This window comes from Micropterus salmoides, unplaced genomic scaffold (assembly GCF_014851395.1).
Source record: "Micropterus salmoides isolate LMB-PRFRI ecotype aquatic unplaced genomic scaffold, ASM1485139v1 Ms_hic_scaffold_19, whole genome shotgun sequence".
Taxonomy (NCBI): Eukaryota; Metazoa; Chordata; class Actinopteri; order Centrarchiformes; family Centrarchidae; genus Micropterus; species Micropterus salmoides.
The window spans coordinates 6,034,145-6,046,396 of NW_024041039.1; the positions used below are offsets into that span (position 1 = coordinate 6,034,145).

Below are 12,252 nucleotides of genomic sequence, written 5' to 3' on the forward strand. Positions count from 1 at the left end.
AATAAAAATAATAATAAAGCTGTAAGCGTGTGTGTTGTGAAATCAATTCACATGGTTCATCAACTAAATAAAATAAAATAACTAAAAAAAAAAATAAAATAAAATAAAAATATTAAATTTAAATAAATAAAACAGTAAATGTATAAAAAATATTAAAAATTAAAATAAAATAAATAAATAAATGTGTGTGTGTGCCATAGGTCAGGAGTATGTAGAAGTAATTTAATGTTTAGGATCAATAAAGAAACAACACTATATTAATAACAAAAAAATAAAAATTAAGTATCAAATGTAAATGTAATATATCAGGGCCATTTCTCGGGTATTTTTACTTTTTAGATACTTTAAGTATGTTTTGCTAATGATAACTTTGTACTTATACTTGTGAAATATAACAATGTTTACATTGTAGTACTGGTAATTTTACTTAAGCAAATGATCTGAATTATTGTTCCACCCCTGTGGTTGTGAACATGAGTTCAGGCAAAGATATGTGATCCCATGGCTTTCAAAGCACTGAACACGTGATTTCTTGGAAATAAGTCTTCAAAAGGTCTTTTTCTTGCTGCCATTGGGGGGCACTAAACTACAAGATGACCTGTCCAGCTTTAATAACAAAACACTGCAAACTGAGCTGCTGCTGCTCATAAGATATTAACTCTGTTTTCTTTATTTCACTTGTAAAAGCTCCACAGTTTCACAAATTGTGATCCAAGAGGTGTTGATCTTACTATGAAAGTGGGGGGAAGAATCCCACTCACAATTATTATCAGGTTATATGGACACAAAATGTTGTGTCATAAATAAATCTGAGATAATGTCATCATCCCATTCTCCCAAAGACAGTAAACTCAAACATTCACTCAGAGAGTCGTCCAGTCCTTCCTCCTCCTCCTGCTCCTCCTCCAACAGCTTGATCCTGGCTCCTGGCACCAAAAGTGAAAACATTTAACCAACTAAACTAAACACATTCATCAATTAACTACATCTCTTTAATTCAATGAGTCCTAACAGTCTGGTACAATAACTTAAACATTCAATAATGACAGATTTTACTGAAACTTGTCTACAAAATTACTTTTTTTAAACATAATTACCACATACACTCACCTAAAGGATTATTAGGAACACCTGTTCAATTTCTCATTAATGCAATTATCTAATCAACCAATCACATGGAAGTTGCTTCAATGCATTTAGGGGTGTGGTCCTGGTCAAGACAATCTCCTGAACTCCAAACTGAATGTCAGAATGGCAAAGAAAGGTGATTTAAGCAATTTTGAGTGCGGCATGGTTGTTGGTGCCAGACGAGTATTTCACAATCTGCTCAGTTACTGGGATTTTCACGCACAACCATTTCTAGGGTTTACAAAGAATGGTGTGAAAAGGGAAAACATCCAGTATGCGGCAGTCCTGTGGGCAAAAATGCCTGTTGATGCTAGAGGTCAGAGGAGAATGGGCCGACTGATTCAAGCTGATAGAAGAGCAACTTTAACTGAAATACCACTCGTTACAACCGAGGTATGCAGCAAAGCATTTGTGAAGCCACAACATGCACAACCTTGAGGCGGATGGGCTACAACAGCAGAAGACCCCACCGGGTACCACTCATCTCCACTACAAATAGGAAAAGAGGCTACAATTTGCAAGAGCTCACCAAAATTGGACAGTTGAAGACTGGAAAAATGTTGCCTGGTCTGATGAGTCTCGATTTCTGTTGAGACATTCAGATGGTAGAGTCAGAATTTGGCGTAAACAGAATGAGAACATGGATCCATCATGCCTTGTTACCACTGTGCAGGCTGTGTGGTGGTGTAATGGTGTGGGGGATGTTTTCTTGGCACACTTTAGGCCCCTTAGTGCCAATTGGGCATCGTTTAAATGCCACGGCCTACCTGAGCATTGTTTCTGACCATGTCCATCCCTTTATGGCCACCATGTACCCATCCTCTGATGGCTACTTCCAGCAGGATAACGCACCATGTCACAAAGCTCAAATCATTTCAAATTGGTTTCTTGAACATGACAATGAGTTCACTGTACTAAAATGGCCCCCACAGTCACCAGATCTCAACCCAATAGAGCATCTTTGGGATGTGGTGGAACGGGAGCTTCGTGCCCTGGATGTGCATCCCACAAATTCCATCAACTGCAAGATGCTATCCATCAATATGGGCCAACATTTCTAAAGAATGCTTTCAGCACCTTGTTGAATCAATGCCACGTAGAATTAAGGCAGTTCTGAAGGTGAAAGGGGGTCAAACACAGTATTAGTATGGTGTTCCTAATAATCCTTTAGGTGAGTGTAATTTACTGAGGAAAAGTCCAGATCATTTTGCTCACTTACTTATTGGATTTTTTCTTCTCACTGTGGGTGATGTTGCACTTTTCTGCATATTTCTTTGTTCTGATGATTTGGAAAGCCTGCAAAGTGAATGAAACAGTGAAACATGTTGAATGCTTCTTTCCAAGGTGAGAGATCAGTAATCAAACTTTAAATACGTTCTGCTACTTTTTATGGCATAACATTCAACTTCAGCCACTGGCTTCAAATGAATGTGCCCCTTCTACCTAAGTGACATCTGGTATGAGAATGAGCGTGTTTTGTTACTTTTTGGATGGATGCTGCGTGCTCATTGTGTTTTGGTTTTGTCAGTTTGTGTTGTTCCCTCTTTTCCGTCCTGGCTTCATGAGGACAGAACAGCTTTCCTGTCCCTGTTGCATCATCATCAGTCTACTTGTTTGCCTGATACTAGAAACCTTCTTTGCTCTAACATTCTGTCTGTTAACCTAGCTGTGATACAAACTGGATTTTACTGTCGTAAGGAAATCCCTGCCAGACCTCTTGCTCTAAACCCCGGCTCACCCAGCTCACTCAGCCTGCCCTTGAACTCACTGAATCACCAGCCTCTCCCTTTTGCCAGCCAAACCTTGCTAGAATGCTCTGGACTCTGGACTCAAACCAAACCCAGCCCCACTCACCAGCCACTCATTCAGATTTATTTATCCTCTCTCCTGGGTTCAGACTCTGAAACCTGACTGGACTTGTGATCACCTCTAAAATATGTCTTCATAATCTCCTTTAAATCCTGCTTTTGTATATAAATGTCTGTTGAAATTGCGTGTCTCACCTGGTACGTCTGTTTGGGATTTTTGGAAGAAAGGATTTTCCAGGATTCTTTGCTCTATTGATTATCTTATCATTGGGGTTTTCCTTAGAAGGAGCTTCTGATCGACGTTTATCACTCTCATCAGTAACAGAAGTCACAACAAGGTCGTCTCTTTCAGGGTTGGGGTCTGCAAACAGAGCCATGACAAACATGGTGTTAGTTGTTTTAAAATGCATTTTCACACAAAAGTGTCTCAACGTGTTTTACAAAAGGCAGCGAAAGCCACAGAATAAATTACATACGGTGCAAATTATAGTGTATTAAAAGAAAAACAAGAGATGCAATAAGTGCTGATTAAACATTAAACATTGAAAACAATGGCAATAAAACAAAGTGCAAAGAGAGGATTCCCCCATGAAACATACACTGAAAATGAAGCAGAAACAACTATCATTGATCTTCAAGTCAGATGACTTACTAACGTCATCATGTCTTTCCTGTATTTCTTTAACGATCTCCTTCTATCAAAGACTTGCATTTGGACCTTGTTACCTCAAGCCTTTACATTATTATACATACAGCCTTTCTACTAGCGAGGGTTTTGTCACCAAACACATTGGTAGAATCAATTATTAAGTTCTGTTGACATTTTGTTGATTTTGTAAAAGCAATAAAAGAGCAGCCATGTGGATTAAACGAGTTATTAAGCACTACCTGGTGGAAAAGTAAAAGTTAGGATAGCTTAACAGTTATCCTAAAGTTAGGAGAGTTTATTTAAGATTTTAAGAAGTTAGGATGCTTAGTTTCTAACCCTTATTACCATGGTTACCAAGCACTTAAGATAGGATCTGCAGGTTAGGAAGTTTCTGTAATACGGCCCCAGAACCATAAAAATAATAAGAAGTGTGCAGGTATATTTGGTAAAATAACATGTGAGATGTTTAGTTAGGTCAAGCTGTAAGAAAGTGTAAGATAATGGATTAAAGCTAAAATCATTTGCATAGCCTTTTAAGGGTTTGTGTTGTTCAAAAAAAAGGACAGATCATATCTATTTATCTGTTTTTTCCTCACCTGCTCGTATACACCTGTGCAGCACATTCATGTAGTGTTGGGTGATGAGGTTACGCACATGTGCAGTACTGTAGGAAGCCGCAATGGTGTACAGATAGTCCTTCTGAGCGGGTGTTAGTGCTGCATGCTGGGGGACAGACAGAGGTCAGGTTTCACAGCTGGCATTCACACTCAGACACCGACCCATTTACTTTGTATTACTGTGCTTCATCCTGTAGTAGTGTATTTCACTAGTTCGGACCGCAGGATGAATCACTGTTGGGTAAATCAGTTGTAGATGTTCAAACACCATGCTCTCAAGATCAGCTGATCAACCTGTGTTTATTCTGGGGGACTTTAATACACTGTCTTTAGCAATACATCTCCCAATGTTGCAACAATATGTTGACTGTCCAACCCGCTCATCACGCATTCTTGACTTATGTTATGGCAATATCGAGGATGCATATAAGGCAATATGCAGACCTCCCATTGGTAAATCAGACCATAATCAGACAACGCATGAAGAGGGAAAAGCCCATTGTCAAGACAATTATGGTCTGGGACAGAGAGAGTGAGGACAAGCTAAGGAACTGTTTTGAAACTACAGACTGGGACATGTTCTTTGACTTATGCAGGGACCCACATGAACTGACAGATCGCATCACTTCATATATACAGTTCTCTGAAAAATCCATAATTAATACCAAGGAAGTAAGAGTATTCCCTAATAATAAGCCCTGGCTGACAAAAGACATGAAGAGATGTCTTAATGACAAAAAGATGGCATTTCTGAGGGGAGACACTGAAGGTGTTAAAAACAAAAGAAAGGAGCTCAGAGCCAAGATACAAATGGCCAAAATGGATTTTAAGTATAAGGTGGAGGAACAGTTTTGTACTCAGACAAGCATGGAAGGGGCTTAACACAATGATGGGAAGGATGCCCAAAGGAGGAGATGACAACTTACTGGACACTCCCTCCTTTGTGAATGAGCTTAACCGGTTTTATGGAAGATTCAACATTGCAGATTTTAAAGATAAGAGCAACGCCATTTGTCTCGGTGTACACAGAAATTCCATCATTCAGCTTTCAGAGCAAGAGGTTGGTACCCGCCTCTCACAGATTAAGCCCCACAAAGCACTGGGACCTGATGGCTTAGGTGCTCTGAAGGTGTGTGCCAGCCAGCTAAAGACTGTCTTATCATCACGCATAGACCAGTAAACTGAAATGTGCACATCCCACACAGAAATAATAGTAATCTCTTAAGGATTAGGACAACTGCACCAACTCCAGCACCCACAACAAACTCATTTAAAATGGCTCTCTTCAATGTGAGATCACTTTCAAGTAAGACTTTTAACTTAAATGATTTTATCTTGTCTGCAAATCTAGATTTTATGTTTTTAACTGAATCCTGGTTGCAGATGAATGACTATAGCCAGCTAGCTGAACTGTGTCCGCCTCAATATGATTGTTTTAGTCAACCGAGGGTCAGTGGTCGTGGTGGTGGGCTAGTGAGCGTGTATAGGAAAAATTTTAAATGTCATCAAGTACGCTGTGATGAATTTAACTCCTTTGAAGTTCTCACTCTTAAAGTTGGAGGGCTGCAACCTATAATATTTGTCATAATTTATCGCCCCCCAAAACCGCCTGGAGGATTTTTATCAGAACTTCCTGAATTTTATCTACTCTGGTTTTAAATTATGACAGATTTGTTCTTTGTGGCGATTTTAATATTCATGTTGATGACCCCACCAATGTTAATGCAACTGACTTTTTAAATATGGCCACTTCTTTTAACTTCAAACAACATGTCAAAGGGCAAACACATAACCGTGGTCATACACTGGACTTGGTTTTTACCCTGGGTGTCAGCATTTCCTCTGTGGAATTAGTGGACATGACCATATCTGACCACAGATGTATTGTTTTTAGCTGCGATTCGCCTGTTACTCATGCCGCCTCACCAAGCTCCGTGTGTTCTCGCATCTTTAATGAACAAAGTGTTTCAAAGTTTTGCGCATTCTTTCAGAGCCAAAGCCAACACCTGTCTGATTCCAACACCAACAATCTGGTCGATCACTTCAATATCTGGCCAGGATAGTCAAAACAGCAGGAAAGGTAATAGGCCGGCAACAAAAGTCACTGGATGACCTTCACAGTACGGCTCTACACAGAAAGGTCCTGAGTATCATTGGTGACAATAAAACACCCCCTCCATATTGAGTTTGAGCTGCTCCCTTCAGGACAGGTTAGGGTAAGGGTTAAATAGGAATATCTATAAGCGATCTTTTATACCTAGTGCAATGAATTTAATGAATAAATTGCACTAATTGGTACTTTTCAGTACAGAAAGTTTATTGTACACTGTGGGATAAACTGCAATGATGTGATGTGATGGGCGGAGAGATGTACGGCACCGATGTGATATGATGTTGGGTATGTTTATATACAGTGGGTACGGAAAGTATTCAGACCCCTTTAAATTTTTCACTCTTTGTTTCATTGCAGCCATTTTCCAAAAATCAAAAAAGTTCATTTTATTTCTCAGTAATGTACACTCAGCACCCCATCTTGACAGAAAAAAACTGAAATGTAGAAATTTTTGCAAATTTATTAAAAAAGAAAACTGAAATATCACATGGTCATAAGTATTCAGACCCTTTGCCGTGACACTCATATTTAACTCAGGTGCTGTCTATTTCTTCTGATCATCCTTGAGATGGTTCTACGCCTTCATTTGAGTCCAGCTGTGTTTGATTATACTGATTGGACTTGATTAGGAAAGCCACACACCTGTCTATATAAGACCTTACAGCTCACAGTGCATGTCAGAGCAAATGAGAATCATGAGGTCAAAGGAACTGCCTGAAGAGCTCAGAGACAGAATCGTGGCAAGGCACAGATCTGGCCAAGGTTACAAAAAAATTTCTGCTGCACTTAAGGTTCCTAAGAGCACAGTGGCCTCCATAATCCTCAAATGGAAGACGTTTGGGACGACCAGAACCCTTCCTAGAGCTGGCCGTCCGGCCAAACTGAGCTATCGGGGGAGAAGAGCCTTGGTGAGAGAGGTAAAGAAGAACCCAAAGGTCACTGTGGCTGAGCTCCAGAGATGCAGTCGGGAGATGGGAGAAAGTTGTAGTAAGTCAACCATCACTGCAGCAATCCACCAGTCGGGGCTTTATGGCAGAGTGGCCCGACGGAAGCCTCTCCTCAGTGCAAGACACATGAAAGCCCGCATGGAGTTTGCTAAAAAAACACCTGAAGGACTCCAAGATGGTGATAATTAGATCCTCTGGTCTGATGAGACCAAGATAGAACTTTTTGGCCTTAATTCTAAGCGGTATGTGTGGAGAAAACCAGGCACTGCTCATCACCTGTCCAATACAGTCTCAACAGTGAAGCATGAAGGGGTGTTTTTCAGCTGCAGGGACAGGACGACTGGTTGCAATTGAGGGAAAGATGAATGCGGCCAAGTACAGGGATATCCTGGACAAAAACCTTTTCCAGAGTGCTCTGGATCTCAGACTGCGCCGAAGGTTTACCTTCCAACAAGACAATGACCCTAAGCACACCGCTAAAATAACGAAGGAGTGGCTTCACAACAACTCCGTGGCTGTTCTTGAATGGCCCAGCCAGAGTCCTGACTTAAACCCAATTGAGCATCTCTGGAGAGACCTGAAAATAGCTGTCCACCAACGTTTACCATCCAACCTGACAGAACTGGAGAGGATCTGGCAGAGGATACCCAAATCCAGATGTGAAAAACTTGCATCTTTCCCAAAACGACTCATGGCTGTATTAGATCAAAAGGGTGCTTCTATTAAATACTGAGCAAAGGGTCTGAATACTTATGACCATGTGATATTTCAGTTTTTCTTTTTTAATAAATTTGCAAAAATATCTACATTTCTGTTTTTTTTTCTGTCAAGATGGGGTGCTGAGTGTACATTACTGAGAAATAAAATGAACTTTTTTGATTTTTGGAAAATGGCTGCAATGAAACAAAGAGTGAAAAATTTAAAGGGGTCTGAATACTTTCCGTACCTACTGTATGTTCATGTTTGTATAGTGATGTTTTTATAGGTCTGGTGAGACCAAAGACAATTTTCCAGCCTTGGCTGGACAATAAAGTGGTATTCTATTCTATTCTAACATTGAGTTTTTTCCTAAGATCCTATGAATGGGAATCTTCAAAGTTTACCTTCAGAAATGGGGCTGTGGTCATGGTTTTGGGGATCTGTATGGTGGTTACGTGTTGGAGATGTGGTTCACCTCTTGCAGCTGGTGCTCTGTTGATTTTCAAACCATTGCTGAAGTTTACACTGGCATCTTTTAATGCTGTTACAAGAGACAAAACAGACAGAAATTGCGAGAGATTTGTTTCTCAGTGGCTAATCAAGTGTGTTTGCCGAGAGACCAGAGAGCATATCGGGAACTGAAGGTCTAAGTATGCTTCAAATAAAATACGGCAGAAGTATTTATACCTGTTATGAATGGCCATCCACAAAGGCAGTGGAAAACACTTGTTGATACAAATAGAGGTATTAGTGCACCGGGGTTGGAGAGTCTCTCCTTAATGGCATTCATTATGTTTGACTTGTTTGTCCACATGGGGTGAAACCCTTTCTACTTTTACACCTTCCCTCACTTGGCCGTTTGCTGCATTGAATGGGCATAACTGTTGAATTGTCTGTTTGGGAAAGTTACAAAAATGGTCCGATTCCACCATCAGACATCATCAAACAATCCAACAAGCAGTTAGTTTGAAGCATACTGAGACTTTTCTGTACGACAGCAAGTGCGTTTCCATCTGTTTTTATGTCTATTTTCAGTTTGACAATAAAATCAGCTGAAAATTTAACAACAGTAAAGTGGAAACAAACTTCATGAATAAAACATGATGAAGATGAAACATGTGACTTAAACTATATAAACTTGTAAACTTTAATACATAGAACAAACATTAACGCAGTACTTCAATTACATTTTCCACATTGTTTTCATGTGTTTGAGGTTGGACTGGTGACTTCATTACACAATCAATGGAAACGCGCATTCATTTTCATTTTCTTTTGGCAATTTTCTGTAAATTTCTTTAAACGTTTGGATGGAAAAATGGCTTCTGTTAGCCATCCCCACAAGCAGTTAATTTAAAGAATATTGAGACCTTATGACATATAAGAATCCTGAATTTAGTATAAGATCCAGAACAGACAACAGTAAATGATAATGTAATTTAATTGTATATCCAAACATTGTTTCTAACATTGAATAAACTTCCTATATCACAAATTAGTGGAGTCTTGCCTTTGTAGCTAGCTAGTAGCTAACACGTTAGCTAGCTAATGTTACTGCTAAGTTCAACTAGTTGCTATGGTCACTACGACTGCTAGCTAAGTTATACACTGTTATGTGAATCTAAAATCCTGTACTGAAGTAGTTTTAATATTATTTAATTTCATTTATTGGTAATGCATGGTTCCCATCATGGAAAGGCTGTTGGGTGATTAACATCAATGTAAAATAACTCAAAAACATTGTAAGGTTGTTATTTGGCTTTGAGTGTCGTGTTGTCTTGCTGAGATGTTTTTGTAGTACTTTCTTGAAAACTGTGTAAAGTTATTACTTAGTCATTGTTTGTTGCCTCTCATTAAGTGTTTGCCCAGTCAGTTTTGGCTCAGTTTGTGATCTCTATACCAATTGTTCTTTTTCAATTTAAAAGTTGATATTTGGCTTGTAAAGTTGTCCAATGTCCAGTGTATCATGGTACACATGAGCCAAACCCGAAGGCTTGTATGTGGACTTAGTTAAACTGTCAAACCAAAGAGCTCCTAATTAGAAAACAGCACAAGGGAGCTTTCTTTCTGTTACCAGGTCAGTTTCAGGTGTAGGATTTCACCTGGTTTCCACTGATCTCCTCACACTGCTACATCCCCAATAGAAAAGGCCAGGTTTCAAAGCAGACAGGATACTGGACATGTTTTGTTTATTTAACAAGAAGATTGTGCATGCACATCTGAAATCTGACCCAAGGAAAGGACAGTCAAATAGACAGACTAACAACCCTTTATTACTGATATGTGACGTGTATGTGTGGTATATTGTGCTGTGTTTCTTGAATGTGAGCGAATGATTTGAATTTACACAAACTGATGCTCAGCACAAAAAATTCCTAACGGATAAATAAAGCTTTTTGAATTAAACTGAATTGAGAACAAGGTAGATTCAATATGCTGAGCCAACCCAGTAATCATTATTTGGGTTTCCTCTTATTTCTGCTGTTCTTTCCTGCAGACATGTTTATTTTTAATAAACAACTGTATCATAAATATTGCTGTATGATTTTCACTTACCCATTTTTGACTCACTCATTCCTGTACTCCTGTAGCAGAAAGAGCAACATAAAAGTGGCATCTCAGTGACATTAACACAAAACCAGCTGATCTAATACAGTTAGGACAGAATAGTTGTTGTAGGCATGCACAACAATTAACTTTACCTTGGCAGAGCATCATCCTGATGGAGTCTGCGGACCGTCTGAGTTCGTCCGCCTGCAAATGTCACTTGCTTTTTCATGTTAGGAAGACGTACAAAGACACAGTCGTGTATCCTCAGTGGCAGCCAGTTCAGCTCGTGTTTAAGAGATATCCGTCCACACAGAGGTCAATCCAGATAATTAAAGTAAAGAGGATGTCTGATCTCACTAAGGACCTTGAAGGCCAGCGGGTGTTTCCTTTCACATAAAGCTCCAGCTGGTACCGAAACAAACAAGGGAAAATAACAAACCTGTGAAGATGAGTGAGCCCTGCAGGAAAATGCCTACTAAAAAAGACTTGTATTCAGAGTTTGGTCTTAGTTACAGGTTTTTTGTGGCTCCACTTTCCTCCTGGCACATGAAAGTCTGATGAACTGAAGGCTTTAAATTCCCTTCCACTTTAATGTTTACTGAATTGATTTGTGGCATTGCTTACTGTGTATTTTATTCAGTAATATGGTTCTTAGATTGAACTAAATTAAATAAAATTTTTATTTAATTTGCTTGCAGACGTTCAAATAAGATAAAATTTTGAATTTAATAAAGCTTAAATGTTGTTTCTATGTTGATGAAACTCAATTGCCGAGTTAGGATTACAGTACACTTTCAGTTTTATATATTAACTGTTAACAACCAAGACACTGTTATGCTCAGTAAGCGAGATATAAACATGATTGAAATTAGTTAGTAAAAAAATGCAAGTTCTGTTATTGATATTGTATTTGCTAAAATCCTTGAAAGTAAAAAAAGGATGCTCCACAGTTTAGACCCAGATGAATTCACCAGAGTGTGCAGCATCACAACTATGTACACAGAAGCCGTGATCATATTTCAGTACCACAACTCACATATTTGTCTATCGAAGTATGTTGTTTTTAATATTGTAATGTCTAAATATTGACATATTTATGTTAGTGTTTTATTCACTTTATTTAAGTGCTCCCTCTCCCGTTTGATTTGATACTGTATATTTGGTACTATTGTAATTTTTACATCTCATCATGACTCAGCTCCATACGCTACTGCAATTTTCATTGTCAGACTACAGCTTTTAACTCTGGACCGGCATTACATTCAAAGCCATTGTGAAACACCAACCACATAATAGCTCATTTTAATGCACCAGCTAGTGGTAAAGTGACGCTCTACCCACTGGTGTTTAATGCAACCAATAATATGTATTCTACTACATATTCCTGACATACTACACATATTATATTCTACTATACCTCACCCTGCATCAAACAAAAAAAATGAACTCTAGTTTGGAAATACTGATACTGTGTTTTTTTGTTGGGAATATCCAGCTTTTGAAAGTATAGTTTGGATAATGGACTTCCCCCATCACTCTCTGCATGTAGGAGCACTTGGGAATATCCCGGAGATATTCTTAATAGCTTTCTCTCCCAGAATGCTTTTGTTGTCTGAAGGGAAAGTTTTGAGCATCCCCACACAAAGTTGCTGTTGTGCACTGAGATCCACCAAACAAGTTTTATTAACACTACATTAACATTATGTATGTCAAGGGAAATGATCGACATGATTGATCATTC

At 38.9% G+C, this 12,252-nt stretch overlaps 1 protein-coding gene across 1 annotated transcript; it reads right to left on the reverse strand.

The window, feature by feature from the left end:
• Positions 1-774: 774 nt before the first annotated feature.
• LOC119910795 lies at positions 775-11,373 on the reverse strand. The gene is made up of 7 exons (XM_038729601.1): positions 10,664-11,373; positions 10,518-10,546; positions 8,366-8,502; positions 4,182-4,308; positions 3,132-3,297; positions 2,348-2,424; positions 775-926 (listed from the first exon to the last, which is right to left on the reverse strand). The coding sequence occupies exons 1-7, from the start codon at positions 10,738-10,740 to the stop codon at positions 775-777; spliced, it is 765 nt and encodes a 254-aa protein (XP_038585529.1). The 5' UTR covers positions 10,741-11,373.
• Positions 11,374-12,252: the final 879 nt, after the last annotated feature.

Coding starts and splice junctions, on each gene's coding strand:
- LOC119910795 (XM_038729601.1), bottom strand. CDS start 10,740: ATGAAAAAGCAAGTGACATTTGCAGGCGGACGAACTCAGACGGTCCGC. Junction 8,503..10,517: donor AATGAGTGAGTCAAAAATGG/GTAAGTGAAAAT, acceptor CTCTTGTAACAG/CATTAAAAGATGCCAGTGTA. Junction 2,425..3,131: donor ATCCCAAACAGACGTACCAG/GTGAGACACGCA, acceptor TTCACTTTGCAG/GCTTTCCAAATCATCAGAAC.